This window comes from Sciurus vulgaris, assembly GCF_902686455.1.
Source record: "Sciurus vulgaris genome assembly, chromosome: 6".
NCBI lineage: Eukaryota > Metazoa > Chordata > Mammalia > Rodentia > Sciuridae > Sciurus > Sciurus vulgaris.
The window spans coordinates 2,765,235-2,790,127 of NC_136466.1; the positions used below are offsets into that span (position 1 = coordinate 2,765,235).

The 24,893-nt window shown below is 39.2% G+C and overlaps 1 protein-coding gene across 8 annotated transcripts in view; it reads right to left on the reverse strand.

Moving 5' to 3' along the window:
* The window catches only part of LOC306663249 (zinc finger protein 124-like), a 368,872-nt gene that overhangs the window by 243,941 nt on the left and 100,038 nt on the right, over positions 1 to 24,893 (reverse strand). For 2 of the 8 annotated variants that reach the window (XR_013764408.1, XM_079143682.1), the window contains exon 5: positions 12,666 to 12,804. The exons of 5 other annotated variants lie outside the window; for them this stretch is intronic. Coding sequence is in view for 1 of the 3 variants with exons in the window: in XM_079143682.1 (XP_078999808.1) it covers positions 12,710 to 12,804 (95 nt within the window). In the remaining 2 variants the exon portion in view is untranslated. Of the gene's footprint in view, positions 1 to 12,665; positions 13,579 to 24,893 lie in introns of all 8 variants that reach the window. One more of the 8 variants, XR_013764409.1, reaches the window with a different exon arrangement.

A 24,893-nucleotide genomic window follows, 5' to 3' on the forward strand; every position in this document is an offset into this window, starting at 1 on the left:
TTCAACAAAAAGATGAAAAAAGAAAAAAAAAACTAATTCTGGTGTCATAGTGCAATGACATTAGGCCCAATTTATTCCTAAAATACTCCTTTTCCATATTTTGAATTCATGTAAAGAAAAAACGCTCATAGATGCATTGTCTTTGATTATGAATGAAACATTAACCTTACCAATAGAAGCCAGGTTTTAAGGACTTGGTGAAGCTCACAGTCACATCCTCAAAGACCAGTGAATTCTAAAAAATCCCACAAAAATGTATTGCATGCCAGAAGAGGACTAAAAACACAACGACAGTATTCTCAACATGTGAGATATTCTCATGTTTCTATGATCTCCAAATATTTAGTCCATGATTTGGTCATCAAAATCTGTACTCTCTGTCTGCACCCAGTTCTTCAAACAGGCTCATTCCAATAAAATAAATGAACTATCCAGAAAAGCATAAGCAGAGTAAAAACACCCTTCTCATTGTTGAGTCCAGGGATTAAGGTATGCTTCTACAACACTCCTAAGGTCTCTGTAGGGTACTTATCTAATACAGGTTAATAATGAAGTCCTACTACCTCATGTGCAGATGATAGCTAATATTAGTCCTCCTGACAGTACCTATCCTTAGAAATGCCTAATGACAAAGTCATATTTTAGCTGGTAGGGAAGCTAAGGATTGGAAGGGATCACAACAAACTATTACGCTGAGTCATAGTGCTTAAAAGTGTAGGTAAACATGGTACTCACTGAATGCTTGCTCTTTTTCAGAAATCTTAGTATTTTGTCCTACTCTAATATTAGAACTTCAAGGATCAAAGTCCCCACCCCTCAATAAAAAAGAACCCTCTGTGCAAAGTCTAAGCATTTCCATAGTACACATTTCATTCATGTGGTCACAATGTGGTAAATGGGGACTGAGCTCATCCTGTGTGACTACACCAAGACAACAAGTAGAATTTGTAGGTGCTTCAGTCCAGATCAAATTTAATCAACTAATAATCAAGAACAATTATCAATAAACAATTTGATAACATCTTCCAATTAATATCAACATACAATGGGAAAAGTGTCAAATACCTTTTCTGACATTATACAAACAGAACTCCTGGTCATCAACAGAAAGTACCTGTCCCAGCCCAATAATAAGAAATGTGTAACACCTATCCATATGTTCTAGACAGCAGCAGACTGCTGGCTTACATAATATATAGTCATGTGCCACATAGCAATGTTTTGGTCAAAGACATTTTTGGTTAATAATGGGCTACATACACATAGTTATCAGAAGTAAAGGAATTACTATTGTGTTTGTAGAGATAGCTGTACAAACCAACTGAATGCATGGCCACCTTTGGTATCTTGTAAAGTAAAATGCTGGGCAGGGCTGTAGCCTAAGAAGCACCAATAGCACAGAGCCTATGCATGTAATAGGCTATTCCTTCCAGGACTGTGTAAGTACACTGTGGGGTTTGTGTAATGGTAAAGCAGTCTAAAAATACATTTTGAGAATGCTTAAGTGACACCTTACTTCAAATAAAGAACCCTGAAATTATATTATAAGCATAGTATAGGCAGGGAGATAAACAAAGAGATACACCAAGAGAAAAGAAAAATTTCAGAAGCTTAAAATTTATATGGAAAGTTGAATAATGGCATAAAAGGTATTATAGAGAAGTGGAAAGATCCACATGCAATTTAAGAAATGTGTCAAGACAAATTGGCATCTAATTAAAAAATGCATAATGTCCCTCAATTCCAGAGACTAGTATTAATTCACTATAGAGTCTGATGTGAAATACAAAACCAAAACAGTTTCATAAGTTTGCAGAGAACTTTTTCTAGAGGAATAGAAAAGCATTTTTACATAATAACAGTAAACAATAGTGAAGACTAAGAAATTCAAATATACTAAAATTAGGGGAATTAAAAAATAAAAATAAGTGGAGGAGAAGCCTGCAATACACAGGACATCAGAGAGCCAGGGCACTCTGATGAATAAATGCACAACAGAAATGGAAAATGCCCTGGATGTGGAACAGAAGGGGAAAACCATGTAAAAAATATTTAGAAATTATCCATGAGGTCTTACAAAAAAAACTAGGAAATACTTTTAAAGGAAGACCCTGACCTCACAGTATATGCTTTCATGAAATCCCTGAGGACAAAAGTCCTGAAGGAAGAATAAAACTCAACAATTTGTACAAGAAAATACAGACCACAAGTCCAATATCAGACTTGGTCATGGCACCAGAAGGAACAGGGAAAGACCTACCTGTGAATTACTGCACTTCACAGTCAATTCAGTGCTACCAGAAAATCTATAAAAAGCCTCTCACTACTTTGCCTAAGTCAGAAGACAACTGGTGTAGAAAATAGTAGGAAATGCTTAAATATATTCTAAGAAAAGAAAACACTGTATCTGCCTAGGTGTTTAGACAAAAAAAATAAAATAAAATAAAATAAAATTCACAATGTGAAGTGCGAGAAAAAAGATACAATAAAAATTACTCTCAGAAATGGGAATATTTGGACTGAGCATGGTGGTGCACAGCTCTACTCTCAGTGATGTGGAAAGCTGATATACAAGAATCACAAGTTCAAAGCCAGCCTTAGAATTTAACGATGCCCTAAGCAACATAGCAAGTACCTGTCCCTAAAAAGTAAAACAGCTTGGGATGTGGCTTACTGATTAAGCACTGCCAGGATCAATTCCTTTAATTAAAAAAAAAATCAGAGAATTCAGTTGGGCACAGTGGTACATGACTCAAATAGTAAGGATTTAGAAGGCTGACGTGAAAGGACTGCATGTTGGAGTCTACCTTGGGCCACATAGCAAGAACCTGGCTCATAATAGAAAACTGAAAAAATAATAGTAATAATAATAATAATAAGCCCTGGGGATATACCTCAGTCATGAGCACCCCTGGATTCAATCCCTACTAGACATTAAAAGGAGAAATGAATATTCATGAGCACCCAGGTGTACCAGAGAACTGAGAAACCCCAGGAAAACCAGGAGAAAGCCCTTTGGAGAGGACCAACAGTTGCATGCTCAGCACTGGCTGCTCTCCAGGCTCAGTTCTGCAGAGGATAGGATGAAGCAAAGTTTCAAACAACAGGACCATGTGTTAAAGCAGCAACCCCAGCACAACTACCCCCAAAGTCTATAGCTGAGCTCTCGCTGTTGCTTCTGTTTTCTTTCCAGATATTTCCTCAAAGAACAAAGTCAAAACTCTAGCTCAACACAGCTAAGAGACCCACTGAGTACACTGAACACCTAAACTACTCTCTCCAAAATTATTCAAGGAGAACCTACACCTGACACTGCCATAGAATTAAAGACATCAATGAAACTGTGATCAGAAAATCAATAGAGAATAAAAATCAAAAGCAGGTTCTTCATGGGGCTGGGGATATAGCTCAGTTGGTAGAGTGCTTGCCTTACAAGAACAAGGCCCTGGGTCAGTTCCCAACACTGCAAAACAAAAGAAAACAAAACAAAAAAACCCCAAAACAGGTTCTTCATGGACATGCTTGTAACAGATACACCACAGCTCAGTTAAGAAAAAAGGCACAAAACTTAGTACAAAGGAACGACACCATTATTGATGGAACACTACAGGAATGTTATGATAAGTGTCTGACTACAATTTAAGAACCCAGATGAACTGGACCAACTCCTGGAGACAATCAAGCACAACTCACACACAAGGAGGAACACACAATGTGAACAGGCTCATGAAGTGATAATAACCATCAACAAAGGAAAGGCATGGCCCAGTGGTGTCCTGGTGGATTCTGCACCACACTAAGGAGGAAAAGAAAACTCTCCTTAATCTCCTCTAAAGGGAAGAAGGTATCACATCCAATTCATTCCTTCAGGCATAGCCTGTATGATATGCTGTGATGTCAACAGTTTCTGGCAGCCAAGCCAGGGAACCTGACTGGACCACAGATGGCTGGATTTAGCACCCTGCCTAAATGGGAAATAATCAGCAATGAAAAGAGGAGAAATGAATTGCATGCAGTTTGATCAAATTGGGGGGAAGCATCTTGATTGTTCCTCTGCTTCATTTCTTAAATTCTGTTAAATTCAAGACCAGGACTGTTTTGTTAAGGAACTTCAGAAAACTACTTCTAAGAGTGGAAATAGTAGACAAATATCTAACAGTAGGCAAAATGTCCAGGAGTCTCCAAAAGCTTGTTAGAGAACACTGTCAGGTAGTATTTCAGACTGAAGGTCTACATAAACCTCAAAATTCACAAGGCATAAAGTGAACTCCCAGTGAGATGGCATTAGGAGGGAGAATCATGGAGGGAACTGGAATAATAAAAGATACTGAAAGATGCTTATGAATTATTAATAATCTGATGAAAACCTCTTCTGTTCAGATGAGTTGTCATCTAATAACAATTCCCATGATACTAAATTAACTGAGAAACAACTGACCATATTTTGAAATTTGTAGCAAATGCCATGTTTGTCCCATAAAATTTAATGTTAATCTTCCATGTTCAAGAAATGGAAGCAAAACAGAGTTATCCACTGTTCTTTATTATACAAAAGAAACAATATTCTTATCAATCCTTGGAGTCCAAACTTACCTATCATACCTGTTGTGGGTACGTAATCATTTACTGCAAAAATGATTTTGCTAATTCTTTTCACGAGGAGCATTCTGGAATTTAGCACATGGTGTGATGGGTTGACATATTTGACTCCATGGAAACATTAGAGGCTAGTCTATATGAGAAATGACTACGCAGACTCTATTTTATTCTGAGACTCCATATCATGTGGGAAATGCTTTTACCATGTGAATGCCCCACCTCTGTACCCATCAACAGTTGCTTAGCATAACATGTGTGGCAACAAAATGGCAATCTTATGTCATGTAAAATTCTTCTTTTTGATTCCTATTTTTCTTAGACACTGTACCATGTCAACAGCAATTGTCTAGATGTTAATAACCATTCTTTAACTTGTACCAAACCAAGGTTGTTTTGACCCTCTTCACCTTCTGCTTATTATTTTAGATCTCATGGTATCAATTTGTAGTTTTGAATCACAGCAACAGACACTTATGACTGATGTACTGATTTATGGTGCAAAAGCCCTGCAACCCTACCGACAGGCTCTTCTCTCAATAGCCAGCTAGTAAAGACTCTCAGATTTGGACTTCTCAGTGGTGATCAGTCTGTTCTTAAAATTGCATCACACAACATTTGGAGGCCCCAGTGAGATCCTTGATGCCCGGTGGATAACCACCTCTCGCCACTGAACTGAAAACTAGTTTTTTTTGTGTGTGTGTGGGGGGGGGAAGAGGCTACAAGAGCCATTGTTCCTATGGGAAGGCCTCTGAGAGAGGTTCCTCAGTCCGAGGCTGCCACCATCTGTGGAGTTCCATCCCAGGACTGAACTCAGTTCTCTAAGAGTGACTGGTTTCTGTGCCCCCAGGGGACACTGGTGAGTCTGTTTCTGGTGGATCCACTTGTGGGACTCTAAGGAAGGCTGGACACAGCATTATTTCCCAAGTCCAGGATTGTGGCAAGATGTTGCCCAGGCCCTCAGGTCAGGAATTAGTAATGGCCATGTCATTGTCCTTCATGTCTTACCAGTTCTGTGTTTGTTGCCCTTGAGTGTGGACATGGGTCAGTCTCCCTCATGTTCATCATGTACCCCTTTCAATGCATACTGACCAATTTCCAGAAATTCCAGAGAAGGGCTGCTGACTATGGGATCCACTATGACATCTTTTCTTTCTCTAAATTCTGTGAGAGAGAAGGGGCAACTTTCAAGAGACCCTAATGCCTACAGAGTTCAACAAATTCTCTTTGAGTGGCCTGGACAACCTGACCAAATGTCTTATATTCAAATTTGGAAAAAAATATTGTTAACAAGGTTTTTAACCATGTTCACCAAAGCTTACATTGAAATGCCAACAGGAATTTCCAACTATTGGAGTTGGTCCACCAAAATGCCAGGTTAAAATTTTGGGGGCTGCTAACCAAGAGACCAGAAAAACCAGTTTAGAATAAGACTCCAACTGAGGGGCCTCTCCCAGGAGACCAGTGGAAGCAGCTTCCTTTCTGTCTCTTCTGAAAACTCCTTCGGGAGGGATGAGGCATAGTCTTTGTCTATATTCTCTTAACTTCTCATCTCTGATGAGTGGATCCACAGAAGAGGAGGCCAGAAAGACTTTTAAAATTCTATTCTTTTTTCAGTTCATAATTTAAATCTGGTGTACCTAGGTTAATTTTTTATTAAACCTGTTTTATCCAACTATAGTCTTTCTAATGTTCTGTTTCATTCAGAGGCCAATTTACAAGGGTGAACTCTCAATCTAATGGATTTTTAAAAATTAGCTACAAGGCCTTTGTCTGTCTATGTATTTGTACACCCATGTATTGTCATGTCTACATATGTTTGGTACCAAAATTGACATATAAGCTCATACACTAAAATTAAAAAAAAAAAAATGGATCCATATACCTTAAATTCCCATGACTTACAATGTTCAATTTAAATTGGGTAAACAAATAAAAGTAAACATGTTTTTAAAGGTGATTAACAAGTTTCTCAAGGGTGTCACATGATGGACAAAATATTGATGTCTATAAAATGTCTAATATCCATTGTTTCTGGATGTTTTTCCCTACAGGAAAGAAATGATTGACGTTGTCGGATACACTTGACTGATATCTTGTTTTTTTAAAAATTAAGTAATTTAGATTTGACATGTATGGGATTGATCATGGATGTGTTCGTTAGAGACATCTGATTGGTTTAAAGAGTTAAAATGTTAACTGTTAAATATAACATCGAGTGCTCTTAACTCCTTAAATTCCATAGGGTAACATATTAAAACTTTATTGGTGTTTTCATAAATTAGTAAATAAAAAGAGATTTAAAATTACCATGTCATCACTGAAAGCAAGGTTACTAAAAGTCTCAACAGGTATAATTCTATATAAAGGGTCCAAAACTTTCAACTACATTTCAAATAGAATTCTATTATAAATAACAAAGTATTTCATCTTACTAAAAAAGAGTAATTTATCTAAGTCAGAAATTTACAGGGGTTGTTTCAGAGTATAAAATTTAGAAAAGGGGTCAATAGATTAAAAAATGACAAGATTCTAGGTATAAAATATATTTAATAAAAATTATTTCTAGGTAAAAAAAGTTATTATGTGATAAAATAAAGCTGTAATACATCTAAGTAAACAACAAGAGGATCTCATTAAGTGATAAATAAGTATAAATTAAGGGTAAATTTTAAAAGGTTTATGTATATATACAAGTAACACAAGTTAAAACTATTCAAGGTTTTTCCCTAAAGTCAAATATTAATGTGTTGATATAAGTCAAAGTTCAGTCTATATGCTAAAATGACAAATAATTCTTAAAACATTAATTTACTCTTAACACTGTATGTGTTAAGTTTTATTCTCTAGAGCAACTAGTCTTAAAAATTGGGGTTTGTACAACTGTGGTTAAACAGCAACTTTATTTTAGAATATTGTACTACATTACAAAGTCTAAATTTTCTGTAAAAGCTAAGCTTGGTTAATATAAAAATATCTATGTCATTATAATGCTTTTACTGTTCTTTGTATATTAAATGTGCTCATATCTTCCAGGTATACAAGTCCTTAAAGAAATATTTTATCAAGCTGCTGTTCTCCAAACTAAAGTTTGTGGTAACAGAATTTTTTACACTGGGATACAAAAATTTAAAGGTATTTTTTAAAAAGATAATAAGAACATGATCTGTTTAAAGGTTACATGTTCAAATGGCTTCAACTTCCACTCATTTAAAGTTGTATTTAAAGGATTGAGTTTTATTGTAAAAATTACTGTAATCTCAAGCAGGAAATGCAGTGTATACTTTAACAGCTATCTGTTAGTGCCTTACAAAAATATATTAGGCCATCATCTATAAATAGATAATATATAAAAGGGATAAAAATAACTATAAAGTTATGAAACTTTAAAGTTAAAGCTCAATATTCTTACCTTAACACTGATAAGACTGGTTTGCTGGATGTTTAAGAGCAAGACTTAAAAATTAAAATTAAGATAAAAGGACCAAGAAAATCAATATTTGGCTCTTGCACTCTGAGTTAGCTTGAACCCAGTAAACAAGGGGAAAAGCCTTATACTTCTGGGTCACATGACCTCTCCATCAGGGAAATTACTGAGACCCAAAAAGAAAGCCAATCAGTGCACATGCTGCAAAGAAGGGTGATTGCAAAAGGAACACATCCCTGATACTTCCAAGGGAAGCCACATGGTCAGCAATACTTTGACCCATCCTAGTGCAGATGGCACAAGCAGAGCTAAGAGGCTGCTCACAAGTTCCCCAAGAGTAAACCCCAAGGGAACTAAGTTAACTCTCCACAATAGATAGAAACATGATCAATTTGACCAGCTTGATCTTAAACACCTAACGAAAATGGTTAAAACCAAAACAGTCATTCCTGGACATTTTAAAAACAAAACAATAGTTATTTTAATGTAATTTAAAATGTACATTTGTGTTACCCACCTCCCCACAAATAAGACTGGAGGTGACAAAGAAAAGATTCTTAGACAAAAATGCCTGACAACTATCAAGAGAAACTGCCAGAGTTACGTTTTTAGTAGTTTAAGGCCCACAGATCTTCCTAATCTGCTACACAGGTAGACTTAATTAATGTTTGCTAGTATGATTCTCCAGCCCTAAGTAACAAAAATAAAGGGATCTCTACTGAACAGAGGTCCTGCCAATAAAGATATTTTACAAAAATCAGATGACATTAGGTAACTTAACTAAATGTTTACATTCCTGACAATTCTGACAGTGTTACAGATTTACAAATAAAGACCTTATTCTCTCGAGCCTTGTTAGGCCATTATGGGGACAACATCTCAGCTCTTCCACCTGTTGGTAAGAAATTATTAATTTCCCTCATCTTTGTGATATTCATTGGCATGTTCCAGATGCTACAATATTTATTTTGAATTATCTCATTTCCATACATGTCTTTTTGTTTGTTTCATAGAACCAGACTTTTACCCCCAGACAGACCCAATTTCTATAAGGGGACTCCAAACTGCTTGCCCCACCCCATGTCACCCTGTCTCAGCTGAAAGCAGCAAAAGCAGTCATGGCCCTCTTCCCTACAGCAGTAAGAAGTTCCTAAAACTAGAGGGGAAATAAAATTACAGTCAGTGTAGATAGGTAATTGGGTCAAAACACAGAATGGAGACTGATTTGGGTCCAAGAATTTACAAACAACCTCTGAGAGATTAAAATGTTAATACTTCCAGAGCCCTTTCTCCATCCTTAACCAAGATAACCTGCTCCTATACCAACCTGTTGTTAAGTCTCTCCAACAGGTTCAAGGTATGAGAGAGCCAGCCACAAGGGCCACTAATTTCCAACACCCATTCCAGCCAGGAGACTATGTCTATATCAAATGGTTCCAGAAAAAAATGACTAATGCTGGGCTGAAATGGAGGGGACCTTACTCACAACATGGATTCATCACATCTGAGTCAACAGAAAAATGGACAGCCCTCAAGACCCCAACCATACTCTAAAGATAGATTTAAAACATGCAAGGTCATTACAATGCCTTACCTAATTTAAAATATAAATCAAAGATCTTCACACCTCTACTGTGGTACTTGGGACTTCCTCAGGCCCATATGAGAACCACCTTGTGGCCCCTGAGGGAACATAGTTTGCTTGTATGTCAGGAGTAGCTCGATGCCTGGCCCTTCAACTTTTTGAGATTACCAAAAGGGATTGAATTCTGGGTTACTGTTCACATCATTCCCCAAGTGTACTATTGTGATGGGGAGGGAGGAAAGGAACATGTGGAGCTAACACACTGATCTAAACAAGTGGCCCCTGTCCCAGTTTCCCTCCTAGTGGGATTAGGTATAGCTGGTTCCACAGCTACAGGGACCACTGCACTCATTACAGGAGTCAACAAACAGATCTGAACTATTAGAAAACTCTGGGAGCTGCTTAAAAAATTCCCTTAACTCACTTGCTGAGGTAGCTTTATAAGGATTAAATTTGCTATTTTTTCTTTCTTTCTTTCTTTCTTTCTTTCTTTCTTTCTTTTTTTCTTTTTTTTTTTTTTTTTTTAGTGCTGGGGATTGAACCCAGGGCCTTATTCTTGGGAGGCAAGCACTCCACCAACTGAGCTATATCCCCAGCCCCAAATTTGCTGTTTTTAAAACAAGGAGGATTATGTATGGCCTTAGGGGAGGCCTGATGTTTCTCTACTAACCCTCAGGTATCATAAGTGACAGTTTATCATTGATTAGAAAAAAGGCTCAAGGAGCAGGAGGAAAGCTGAAAACCTGAGAGAAATTGGTATCAAAATCTGTTCTCTTGGTCCCCCTTGTTAACTATTCTAATAACCTCGATGGCAGAACCTCTCATCCTAGTTACACTGAGGCTTTTAATTGGGTCTTGCATAATAAACTATTTATACATGTCAAAGAAAAAGCCAATCTGTTAAGCTAATGGCATTACACACTCACTACAATCACCTCTACAATGAGGATAAATCAATGATTTTATTATGTACATAAAACCAGTGGGGAATGTGACAGGTTGATATATTTGACTCCATGGAAATGTTACAGGCCAGACTATGTGGGCAATGACTGAACAGACTCCATTTTACCTTGAGACTCCATGTCATGTAGGAAATGCTTCTCCCACTGTGAATGCCCCACCTCTGTACCCATCAACAGTTGCTTAGCATAACATGTGTGGCAACAAAATGGCAATCTTATGTCATGTAAAATTCTTCTTTTTGATTCCTATTTTTCTTAGACACTGTACCATGTCAACAGCAATTGTCTAGATGTTAATAACCATTCTTTAACTTGTATCCAACCAAGGTTGTTTTGACCCACTTCCCCTGTTGCTTATGATTTTAGATCCCATGATGTTAGTTTGTAATTTTGAATCACAGCAACAGACACTTATGATTGATGAACTTATGGTATAAAAACCCCTGCAGCCCTATGGTCAGGGCTGTTCTCCCAATACCATTTTGGGGCATTGTGTGAGACAGTCATTCAGCTGGCTAATAAAGACTCTGGAGATTGGGACTTCTCAGTGGTGACTGATCTGTTCTTAAAATTGTGACACACAACAATGTAACTCCATTTGAAATCAAATTTTACAAATGGGAGGTCTCAGAAACTTTCTACTCAATTTCAGAGGAATCAAAAAGGTAATAAGAATTGTTATCAAATGGAAAAAAAATACTAGGTATTTTTTTGAATTGTTTCTTTTTACCTTTTTGGAATATTTTGCCTTGCTAAGTTCTGAATAAACACATTTCACATTTCAGGAAATCTGGTTCTCAAAGAAGTGAGCAGATCATTTCAGAGTGAGAAAAACAGAAAGGACTGGTGCTGAGGGAGGAGAGACATGTTTGGTTCCAGGGACAGGGAAGGCCCCTGCCAGCTGGGCCTCCTCCCACCTGGTCCTGCTCACTGAAATACTCCCTGGCCACCCTCCCAGGAGACCTGCACCAGGACTCCATCTGTGAGGCTTTTCAGGTTTGCACAGCACTGCACTGGGGTGGGTGGCTCTCATGCTCTGGAGAGTTCTTGCTCCTTGACAACTGTGAGACATACAAGGGGCAGGAATCACTGCTGACCTGACCTCAGCACCAGCATCCACAGGCTGCTGCCCACCTGTCTCCATGGAATGGACACAGGGCTTGGGGAAGACCATGACCCAAGGAGGCAGTTGTCTAGATGAGGCCTGTTCTAGGAGATTCCTCAGCCCCACAAACTCCAGCTGCTCCTCTAAGCAGCTGCACCCCAAACCTCAGGCTGTCTGCTTGGAAGAACTGACCCAGGGCCTGAAATCGCTTGCACTTTTAAGGACATAGGGCAATCTGTGGTCACCGTGTGGCAGCACAAAGAAAGGACAGTGGCTGAGGACATAGAACCCTGCAAAATGTCCAAAGTAAATGTTTGGACAAGTTATTCTGATGAGGCATCTGTGCCTGGGAAATTAAAGGAAGAGAGGAACAAATAGTTTTAACACTGGCATTCCAGGCAACTGCTCTCTGTTTTCACCACAAGGCAAATTCACAAAAAAAAACAAACAAACAAAAAAAAAAAAAAATCTTTGATGTTGTGCCCACGTAATGCAGTGTGAGGAGCAAAGAGTTGAAATGCTGTAAAGTGAAGGGGGAATCAAAGTCTGAAAATGTCAATAAAGAATTGGAATTTTAAGGATTACTTACAGCACTATCAGGGGCTAGGTTAGGAAAGCTAGGTGGCTCCTGGGGAGGAGGAGGGACAGGGACCCCTCAACCAGCATGCTCCACACAGGAGCCCACACTTCAGTCAGGAGCCCTTGAGGCCCTCTGCCTTCACTGCACACTCAGAGTCTCAGGCAGGGGTCCAGCTGTGCACAGAGGGTCTGCCAAAGTGGCTGCAGACCAGGCAGCACACTGGGAACCACCCAGGACCAGCCCACACCAAAACCTGAAGGCAGCAGGGCTGAGCTGGAGCAGCATCTGACTCAGCTCTGGGTGGGCCAACTCTGGAGCTGACAGAGGGAGGCCAGAGTCCAGCCACCCCTGGTTCCTGCCAGTTCTAACCAGCCCACCTCCCCCAGAGTCCTGGCCCCACCACTCACCATTTCCTGCCTTCTGGAAAGTCCAGACATCCTTCCTGGGGATCTCACAGCACCTGCAGCTCACAGGGAGACAGTCTCAGCCAGAGCCACTGGGGCCTCACACAGCAGAGGAGACACAGTCCTGGAGATGGATTCTGAGCTGCACAGGGTGAGAGATCAAGGCCTGTGACTGTGGAAGGCCACCCCCTCCCACCAGCTGCCTGCTGACTGGCCAGGGCTGCACAAGACCCCTCTCTCACCCCAGCCCACACATGCACACTGTGGGGCCATGAGTGACAGGGGATGGATAGACTCCTGGATAAGTGAGGGCAGAAGGACAGGTTCTTGGCAAAGTCCCTTTCATCAGAATTTCCTACCTTTGGGGCCTGCCCCATCAAGGGACATTTCTACTAAGGCACTTAAGCCATTTCTCAAGTAGGTCCTGTTTTCTTCCTCCTCTCAGGAGGCTCTTTCTACATCTTTGGGCTGAACAAAGTCACAAGGATGTGTGAGGAATTACAAACTCAGTGTCCAGGTCAGCCAACCCTGATCTCAGAGAAGGTGGGGGCCAGGTCAGGCCAGACTAGAAGGGAGGAAAATAAGCATCCATCACTTAGAACAAGGTCAGGGGTACATGGCCAAGACTAGCTCACACTTTAAATGTGTCAACTCATTTTGAGCCAAGAATATAAAAAGACAACAAGGAAATACAAAACTTAAATGCATGAAAAATTAATTATATAGAAATAGATGATATTTAGGAAGAAAGAAAAGCAAACACTTGAAACATCTCAGGCAAGGAGCTCACTTTACCCACAGTTCAGAATGAAAACCCACTTGCAGAGGGTTAAACATTCCCAAGTTGGGAGCCAGACCTTGACTTTTGAAAAGCAGCCACAGGAGGGCTGAGTCCTCAATGGCCAGGAGGGGACACCTAAGATTTACCTCTGGAAGCCCAACATGTCCCCTGTTCTATAGATTTTCTTATAGAAGATGACAAAGAAACCCCAAAGGAAGAGACTGGTAAACCCTTGTCTACTCCATCAAATTGCAACAGGGTATCAAGAAGCCTGCCCTACTCAGGGGAAATGTCTGCAGTCTCACAAAAGAAAATGAATTCACATGCAGGAATATTGAAAGAAAAAGAAATAACCTCACAAATGAATTAAACATGAGAAAATGACTGAACACTTTTTCGATCAACAGAGAACTGTACAGTAAACTGCTCATGCAGATGGTATTCAGTGAAAAGCAACATGTAGCCACATGGAAGTAAAGAGAATAGACGTGTGTAGGGGATGAAAACAAATGGATGAACTTTGGAGATGAGTGCAGTCTCTGAAGTGTGTGTGGAAAAGATTTTCTCCCACTCTGTAGGCTCTCTTTTCACATTATTAATTGTTTCCTTTGCTGAGAAAAACTTTTTAATCTGAATCTGTCCCACTTATTTATTCTTGCATTTATTTCTTGTGCTATGGGGTAGTATTAAAGAAGTCTGGTCATAAACCACTGTGATGGAGACTTGGGCCTACTTTTTCTCCTATTTGGTGAAGGGTCTGTGGCCTAATTCCTAGATCCTTGATCCATTTTGAGTTGAGTTTTGTACAGGGCGAGAGATAGGGGTTTAATTTCACTTTACTGCATATGGATTTCCAGTTTTGCCAGCACCATTTGTTCAAGACGCTATCTTTTCTCCATTGTAAATTTTTGGCACCTTTGTATTAGATAAGTGTACTTATGTGGGTTTGTCTCCATGTCTTCTATCCTATACCATTGGTCTACCTGTCTATTTTAGTGCCAATACCATGCTGTTTTTGTTAATGTTGCTGTATAGTAGAGCTTAAGGTTTGGTATTGTGATACCTCCTGCATTACTTTTTCTCCCCAGGATTCCTTTGGCTTTTCTGGGTCTCTCATTCTTTCAGATGAATTTCATGATTCCTTTTTCTATTTCTATAAGAAATGTCATTGGGATTTTAATTGGAATTGTGTTAAATCTTTGTAGTAACTTTGGGAGTATGGCCATTTTGGTAATATTAATTCTGCCTATCCAAGAACATGGGAAATCTTTCCATCTTCTAAGGTCTTCTTCAATTTTGTTCTTCAATGTTCTGTAGGTTTCATTGTAGAGATCTTTCACCTCTTTTTGGTTAGATTGATTTTTGAAGTTCTTTTTTTTTTTTTTGAGGTTATTGTGAATGGAGTTGTTTTCCTCATTTCCATTTCAAATGTTCCATTGCTAGTGAATAAAAATGCTTTACATTTATGCATGTTCATTTTATATCCTGCTACTTTGCTGAATTTATTTATGAGGTCTAGAAATTTTCTGGTGGAGGTTTTTGGATCCTCTAACTATGTCATCATGTCATCAGCAAAGAGTGACAGTTTGAGTTCCTCTTTTCCTGTTTGTATTCCTTTAATTTCATTAGTCTAATTGCTCTGGCTAGTATTTCAAGAATGATGTTGAATAGAAGTGGTGAAAGAGGGCATCCCTGTCCAGTTCCATTTTTTAAAGGGAATGCTTTCGGTTTTTCTCCATTAAGAATGATGTTGGTTATGGGCTTAACATAAATAGCCTGTACAATGTTGAGGTATGTTCCTACAATCCCTATTTTTTATAGTGTTTTGATCATGAAGGGGTGTTGTATTTTGTCAAATGCATGTTCTGCATCAATTGAAATAACCATATGATTCTTATCCATAAGTCTATTGATATGATGGATTACATTTATTGATTTATGTATGTTGAAGCAACCTTGCATTCCTGGGATGAACCCCACTTAATCGTGCTGCACTATCTTCATAATATGTTTTTGGATGTGGTTTGCCAGGATTTTGTTAAGGATTTTTGTATGTATATTCATCAAGGATATTGGTCTAAAATTTTCTTTCCTTGATATGTCTTTGTCTGGTTTGGGTATGAGGGTGATATTAGCTTTATAGAATGAGTTTGGTAGGGTTCCCTCCTTTTCTATTTCCTGGAATACTTTGAGAAGTATTGAAATGAGTACTTCTTTGAAGGTCTTGTAGAACTTGACTGAGAATCTATCTGGTCATGGACATTTCTTGGTAGACTTTTGATGGCTTCTTCTATTTCATTGCTTGATATTGATGTATTTAAATTGTGTATGTCCTTCTGGTTCAGTTTGCGAGGATCATATGTCTCTAGAAATTTGTCGATGTCTTTGGTATTTTCTATTTTGTTGGAATATAGATTTTCAAAGTAGCTTCTCATTATGTTATGTATCTCAGTGGTGTCTGCTGTGATACTTCCTTCTCCATCATGAATTTTAGTAATTTTAATTTTCTCTCCTTCTCCTGTTAGTTTGGCTAAAAGTTGGTCTATTTTGTTTACTTTTTCAAATAACCATCTTTTTATTTTGTCAATTTTTTGAATTGTTTCTTTTGTTTCAATTTCATTGAGTTCAGCTCTGGTTTTAATTATTTCCTGCCTTCTACTACTTTGTGTGTTGTTGTGTTCTTCTTTTTCTAGGGCTTTGAGATGTAATATTAGGTCATTTAGTTGTTGACTTTTTATTATTCTCTTGAATGCGCTCCATGCAATGAATTTTCAGTTTAGTACTTCTTTCATAGTGTTCTAGAGATTTTGATATGTTGTATCATCATTCTCATTTACATCTAAGAATATTTTTATCTCTTTCCTGATGTTTTCTGTTATCCATGCTTCATTTGATATCATATAATTTAGTCTCCAGGTGTTGGAGTAATTTCTTTTTATTTTGTCATTGATTTCTAATTTAATTCCATTATGATCTGATAGAACACAAGATAGTATCTCTATTATTTTTGCATTAACTCAGGGCTGCTTTGTGGCTTATCATATAGTCTATTTTAGAGAAAGTTCCTTGTGCTGCTGAGAAGAAAGTGTATTCACTCTTTTTTTTTTTTTTTGATACTTTTGGAAGAGTTTATTCTTTTTTTTTCTTTTTTTTTATTGTAAACAAATGGGACACATGCTATTTCTCTGCTTGTACATGGCGCAAAGGCATACCATTTGTGTAATCATAAATTTACATAGAGTAATGTTGTTTGATTCATTCTGTTATTTTTCCCTTCCCCCCACCACTCCCACCCCTCTTTACCCTCTATACAGTGCTTCCTTCCTCCATACTTGCCCCCCTCCCTAACCCTAACTCTAACCCTAACACTAACCCTTCCCTCCCCCCCATTATGTGTCATCCTCCACTTATCAGCGATATCATTCATCCTTTGGCTTTTTCAGATTGGCTTATCTCACTTAGCATGATATTCTCCAATTTCATCCATTTGCCTGCAAATGCCATAATTTTATCATTCTTTATGGCTGAGTAATATTCCATTGTATATATATACCACAGTTTCTTTATCCACTCATCAATTGAAGGAAATCTAGGTTGGTTCCACAGTCTGGCTATTGTGAATTGAGCAGCTATGAACATTGATGTGGCTGTATCTCTGTAGTATGCTGATTTTAAGTCCTTTGGGTATAGGCCAAGGAGTGGGATAGCTGGGTCAAATGGAGGGTACATTCCGAGTTTTCTAAGGAATCTCCACACTGCTTTCCAGAGTGGCTGCACTAATTTGCAGCCCCACCAGCAATGTATGAGTGTACCTTTCTCCCCACATCCTCGCCAACACCTGTTGTTGCTTGTATTCTTGATAATCGCCATTCTAATTGGGGTGAGATGGAATCTTAGGGTGGTTTTGATTTGCATTTCTCTTATTACTAGAGATGTTGAACATTTTTCCATATGTTTGTTGATTGCTTGTAGATCTTCTTCTGTGACGTGTCTATTCATTTCCTTAGCCCATTTGTCGACTGGATGATTTGAATTCTTGGAGTAGAGTTTTTTGAGTTCTCTATAGATTCTGGAGATAAGTGCTCTATCTGAAGTATGATTGGCAAAGATATTCTCCCACTCTGTAGGCTCTTTCTTCACATTGCTGATAGTTTCCCTTGCTGAGAGAAAGCTTTTTAGTTTGAATCTATCCCAGTGGTTGATTCTAGCTTTTATTTCTTGTGCTATGGGAGTCCTGTTAAGGAAGTCTGATCCTAGACCAACAAGGTGAAGATTTGGACCTACTTTTTCTTCTATAATCTGCAGGATCTCTGGTCTGATTCCGAGGTCCTTAATCCATTTTGAGTTTAGTTTCGTGCATGGTGAGAGATATGGGTTTAGTTTCATTCTGTTGCATATGGATTTCCAATTCTCCCAGCACCATTTGTTGAAGAGGCTATCTTTTCTCCATTGCATATTTTTGGCCCCTTTGTCTAGTATGAGAAAATTGTATTTATTTGGGTTTGTGTCCATGTCCTCTATTCTGTACCATTGATCTCCCTTTCTATTTTGGTACCAATACCATGCCGTTTTTGTTACTATTGCTTTGTAGTAGAGTTGAAGATCTGGTATTGCAATACCCCCTGTTTCACTCTTCCTGCTAAGGATTGCTTTAGCTATTCTGGGTTTCTTATTCTTCCAGATGAATTTCATAATTGCTTGCTCTATTTCTGTAAGGTACACAATTGGGATTTTAATTGGAATTGCATTGAATTTGTATAGCACTTTAGGTAGTATGGCCATTTTGACAATATTAATTCTTCCAATCCAAGAACATGGAAGATCTTTCCATCTTCTAAGGTGTTCTTTAATTTCTTTCTTTAGTGTTGTATAGTTCTCATTGTAGAGGTCTTTCACCTCTTTTGTGAGATTGATTCCCAAGTATTTTATTTTTTTCGAGGCTATTTTGAATGGGGTAGTTTTCCTAATTTCTCTTTCTGAAGATTCATCACTTATGTATAAAAATGCGTTGGATTTATGGGCATTGATCTTGTAACCTGCTACTTTACTGAATTCACTTATGAGTTCTAAGAGTTTTCTGGTGGAATTTCCAGGTTCCTCTAAATATATAATCATGTCATCAGCGAACAGGGATAGTTTGAGTTCTTCTTTTCCAATTCGTATCCCTTTAATTTCTTTGGTTTGTCTAATTGCTCTGGCCAGAGTCTCAAGAACGATGTTGAATAGAAGTGGTGAAAGAGGGCATCCCTGCCTTGTTTCAGTTTTTAGAGGGAATGCTTTCAGTTTTTCACCATTTAGAATGATATTAGCCATGGGCTTAGCATAAATGGCCTTTACAATGTTAAGGAATGTTCCCACTATCCCTATTTTTTCTAGTGTTTTGAGCATGAAGGGGTGCTGCATTTTATCAAATGCTTTTTCTGCATCTATTGAAATAATCATGTGATTCTTGACTTTAAGTCTATTAATATGGTGAATTACGTTTATTGATTTCCTGATGTTGAACCAACCTTGCATACCTGGGATGAAGCCCACTTGATCATGGTGCACTATCTTTTTAATATGTTTTTGTATGTGATTTGCTAAAATTTTGTTGAGAATTTTTGTGTCGATGTTCATTAAGGATATTGGTCTGAAATTTTCTTTCCTTGATGAGTCTCTGTCTGGTTTAGGTATCAGTGTGATATTGGCTTCATAGGATGAGTTTGGGAGGGTTCCCTCCTCTTCTATTTTATGGAATACTTTGAGAAGTATTGGAATGAGCTCTTCTTTAAAGGTTTTGTAGAACTCGGCTGAGAACCCATCTGGTCCTGGACTTCTCTTTGTTGGTAGGCTTTTGGTGACTTCTTCTATTTCAGTATTTGAAATTGGTCTATTTAAATTGTTTATGTCCTCCTCGTTCAGTTTAGGCAATTCATATGTCTCTAGAAACCTGTTGAGGTCTTCGAAATTTTCTATTTTGTTGGAGTATAGATTTTCAAAATAGCTCCAAATTATGTTTTGTATTTCAATCCTGTCTGTTGTGATATTTCCTTGTTCATTCCGAATTTTAGTGATTTGGGTTTTCTCTCATCTTCTCTTTGTTAGTGTGGCTAAAGGTTTATCGATTTTGTTTATTTTTTCGAAGAACCAACTATTTATTTTGTCAATTTTTTGTATTGTTTCTTTTGATTCAATTTCATTGATTTCAGCTCTGAGTTTAACTATTTCCTGTCTTCTACTACTTTTGGTGCTGTTCTGTTCTTCTTTTTCTAGGGCTTTGAGCTGTAGTGTTAGGTCATTTATTTTTTGAGTTTTACTTCTTTTATTAAATGCGCTCCATGGAATAAATTTCCCTCTAAGTACTGCTTTCATAGTGTCCCAGAGATTTTGATATGATGTTTCTTTGTTCTCATTTACCTCTAAGAATTTTTTAATTTCCTTCCTAATATCTTCTGTTATCCATTCATCATATAATAGCATATTGTTTAATCTCCAGATGTTGGAATAGTTTCTGTGTTTTACTCTCTCATTTATTTCTAACTTCAATCCATTATGATCTGATAGAATACATGCTAGTGTCTCTATCTTCTTGTATTTGCTAATATTAGCTTTGTGGCATAATATATGGTCTATTTTAGAGAAGGATCCATGTGCTGCTGAGAAGAAAGTGTATTCACTCTTGATTGGATGGTATATTCTATAAATGTCCGTTAAGTCTAAATTATTCATTGTGTTATTGAGATGTATGGTTTCTTTGTTCAATTTTTGTCTGGAAGATCTGTCCAGTGGTGAGAGAGGCGTGTTAAAATCACCTAGTATTATTGTGTTATGGCCTATTTGGTTTCTGAAATTGAGAAGGATTTGTTTGACATACATGGATGAGCCACTGTTTGGGGCATAGATGTTTATGATTGTTATATCTTGCTGATTTATGCTTCCCTTAAGCAGTATGAAATGACCTTCTTTATCCCTTCTGACTAACTTTGGCTTGAAGTCCACATTATCGGAAATGAGGATGGATACTCCAGCTTTTTTGCTGAGTCCATGCGCATGGTATGTTTTTCCCCATCCTTTCACCTTTAGTCTATGGGTACCTTTTTCTATGAGGTGAGTCTCTTGCAGGCAACATATTGTTGGATCTTTCTTTTTAATCCAATCTGCCAGTCTATGTCTTTTGATTGATGAATTCATGCCATTAATATTCAGGGTTATTATAGAGATATGATTTGGTTTCCCGGTCATTTGGTTCATTTTTTAAATTTTATTTATTTATTTGTTTGACACAACTTGTTTCCTCCTTTATTTGACGATTCCTTTAGGATAATTCCTCCCTTTGCTGATTTGCTTCTTTGTTTTTCATCTCTTCCTCATGGAATATTTTGCTGAGAATGTTCTGTAATGCTGGCTTTCTTTTTGTAAATTCTTTTAGCTTTTGTTTATCATGGAAGGATTTTATTTCATCGTCAAATTTGAAGGTAAGTTTTGCTGGGTATAAGATTCTTGGTTGGCATCCATTTTCTTTCAGGGCTTGAAAAATGTTGTTCCAGGCCCTTCTAGCTTTTAGGGTCTGGATTGAAAAGACTGCTGATATCCGTATTGGTTTCCCCCTGAATGTAATTTGGTTCTTTTCTCTCACAGCCTTTAAAATTCTGTCTTTATTTTGTATGTTAGGTATTTTCATTATAATGTGCCTTGGTGTGGGTCTATTGTAATTTTGTATATTTGGAGTCCTATAAGCCTCTTGAACTTGATTTTCCATTTCATTCTTCAGATTTGGGAAATTTTCTGATATTATTTCATTGAATAAATTGTTCATTCCTTTGGCTTGTTTCTCTAGGCCTTCCTCAATCCCAATAATTCTTAAATTTGGCCTTTTCATGATATCCCATAGTTCTTGTAGATTCTGTTCATGATTTCTTACCATCTTCTCTGTTTGTTCAACTTTGTTTTCAAGGTTAAATATTTTGTCTTCAATGTCTGAGGTTCTGTCTTCCAGGTGTTCTATCCTATTGGATATGCTTTCTATGGAGTTCTTAATTTGGTTTATTGTTTCCTTCATGTCAAGGATTTCTGTTTGGTTTTTTTTCAATATCTCTAACTCTTTATTGAAATGATTTTTTGCTTCCTGTATTTGCTCTTTTAACTGTCGATTGGTGTGATCATTCAATGTCTGCATTTGCTCTTTCATCTCATCATTCAGTGTGTGCATTTGCTCTTTCATCTCATCGTTTGCTTCTCTGATCATTTTAATTATGTACATTCTGAACTCCCTTTCTGTCATTTCTTCTGCCATGCTGTCATTGGGTTTTATTGATGTAACATCTAGATTTGTTTGCAGCATTTTCTTTCCTTGTTTTCTCATATTGTTCAGGTATCAGTGGACCGCTGAGATTGCAGATTTCCTCTATTGACTTACAATGTCCCTGAAGATTTCTATATATGTCCCCCCTTAGCCTTCAGTAGGCTGAAGTCTTGGAGGAAGTTGATAATGCGGTGCTCCACAAGGAAGCTGCCTCTCTAGGAGTGGTGGCCTTCAGGTGGGGTATATTCCCTGCTAGTGGGCAGAGGTGCCTCCACTTGTTGACCAATGGTCATCCAAAGGGGACCTAGGCTGCGGGCTGAGGCAAGGCCTCTTTGGGCCTGAGTCTCTAGTTTTACCGTCCTCGTGGGGAAACCTCACCCGGCAGGGAAGACTCACCCGGTGGGGAGGTCTCGCTGGTCGGTTCCCTCATAGAGGTTCCCCTCAATTTACAGCTACCGCCTGGGCTGGGCTGCCTTCCTCTGCAAAGTTCCCAGGGGTCCGGCCCTACCTCCTGGGCCTGGGAGCCTCACCCTTCGCAGATGAATCTCCTTAGGATGCCCCTCCTCAGAGAATCTGCCCGCAGGCCTGGAACCTTCGCTCCGCCCTAAGCCTGTCTCTGTGCGGCTCTTCCACCCAGAAGCCTCCTAGATCCTGGGACCCTGCTCTGCACCTAATCGCCTGCCTATGCGGCCCCTCCTCTGAGCCGCCACCTGGGGCCCCGTACAATCGCTCTGAGACCCAGAGACCCGCCACACGCCTCTTCCTCCAGACAGCCGCCCAGTATTCCAGTGCAGTCACTAGGAGTCCAAGAAACTCACTGCGTGCCTCCACCTCCCACCAACCACCCGTAGCCCTGGGCAATCAATCACTCCGAGTTGAAGTGACCCTCCCCGTTCCTCCTCCTTCTCCAGATAACCCCCCAAGTGTTCAGGTGTGGTCGCTCTGAGTGGCTCTGAATCCACGTGACCCGCAGCACGGGTCCTCTGGGCAACCGCCCGGAGCTCTGGTGCGGCCACTCAAGACCAAGCGACCCACCACGCTTCTCCTCCAGGCAGCCCCCCTGTGTTCAGGCGCTGTCACTTTAAGTCCAAACAACTCACCACTCGCCTTCTCCTCTGAGCAGCCGCCTGGAGCGCTAATGCAGTCACTGCGAGTCCAAACGACCCGCCGCGCTCCTCCTCCTCCTCCTCCTCCTACTCCTCCGGGCAGGCCCCAGTGCTCAGAAGTGGTCCGAGTCCAAACAGCTCGCCACGCGGCTTCTGCTCTGGCAACCACCTGTAGCTCTGGTGTAGTCACTCCGAATCCAAGCAGCCCCGCTCCTTCTCCTCCTCGTCCTCAGGGCAGGCCCCGCGGTTCAGTAGCGTCGTTCTGAGTCCAAACAGCTCGCCGCGGAGCTTCTCCTCTGGCAACCGCCTGTAGCTCTGGTGCAGTCACTCCGAATCCAAGTGGCCACGCTCCTCCTCCTCCTCCTCAGGGCAGGCCCCGGTGTCCTGAGTCCACACAGCTCTCCTCGCCTCTCCTCCCCTGGGCAGCCGCCGGAGCCCCAGTGGTTGCTCCGAGTCCCAGCGCTGTGCCGAGCAGCCTCCTTTACGGCGCTCCCAGTTGTCCAAGCTCACTGCTCCAGCGGGGGGAGGGGCGTCTCGCCGGCAGCTCTACTTCACACGTTCCCTGCGTTCCGGGACCACCGTCCCATCCGGGATGCCTTCCCAATGGGTGAGAGTCACCCGGCTGCTTTGAGTTGGTCCCAAGTGTCTCAATATCTCCTGTTTTGAATCCTGAGTCCTGGAGCAACATGAAATGCAGCCACCCTCTAGGCCGCCATCTTGAAACCCCGTGTATTCACTCTTTGATGAATGCAATATTCTATATATGTCTGTTAAGTCTAAGTTATTGATTGTGTTATTCACTTTTATGGTTTCTTTGTTTAGTTTTTTGTTTGGAAGATCTATCCACTGATGACAGCAGTGTGTTAAAGTCACGCACAATTACTGTGCTATGGTCTATTTGATTCCTGGTATAGAGAAGGATTTGTTTGATGTACATGGATGCACTCTTGTTTGGGGCATGAATATTTATGATCATTATGTCTTCCTGATTTATGGTTCCCTTAAGCAGTAAGAAATGTCCTTCTTTATCCCTTCTGACTAACTTTGACTTGAAGTCCACTTTATCTGAAATAAGGATGGAAACCCCTGCTTTTTTACTCAGTCCATGTGCATTGGAGGTTTTACCCATCTTTTTCCCTTTGGTCTGTAGATATCATTATCTATGAGATGAGTCTCTATAAGGCAGCATATTGTTGGGTCTTTCTTTTTAATCTAATCTGCCAGTCTATATCTTCTGATTGATGAGTTTAAGCCATTAACATTCAGGGTTATTATATCCTTTTGCTGACCTACATTCTTGTTTTTCATTTCCTCCTCTTGGAATATTTTGTTGAGAACATTCTGTAGTGCAGGCTTTCTATTTGTAAATTCTTTGAACTTTTGTTTATCATGGAAGAATTTTATTTTGTCTTCAAATCTGAAGGTTAGCTTTGCTGGGTATAGGATTCTTGGTTGTCCACCATGTTCTTTCAGGGCTTGAAATTTGTTGCTCCAGTCCCTTCTAGTTTTTAGAGTCTGGGCTGAGATATATGCTGATATGTATATTTGTTTCCCCCTATATGTAATCTGATGCTTTTCTCTTATGGCCTTCAAAATCTTATTTTTATTTCATATACTAGACATTTTTATTATAATAAAAATGACTTGGTATGGATCTGTTGTGATTTTGTGCATTTGGTGTTCTGTAAGCCTCTCGTATTTGATTTTCCATTTCATTCTTCAGGTTTGGGAAATTTTCTGATATTTCATTGAATAGGTTGTTCATTCCTCTGTGCCTTCCTGAATCCAGATAATTCCTAAATTTGGTCTTTTCATGATATCCCATAGTTCGTGGAGTATCTGTCCATGATTTCTTAACATCTTATCTGTTTGTGGAACATTATTTTCAAGATTATATATTTTGTTTTCATTGTCTGAAGTTCTGTCTTCCAAATAATCTTGGCCCATTGGTGATGCTTTCCATTAAGTTTTTTAATTTGGTTTATTGTTTCAATCATTTCAAGGATTTTTTTGTTTGTTTGTTTTGGAGAATCTCTCTTTGTTGAAAAGATCTTTTGCTT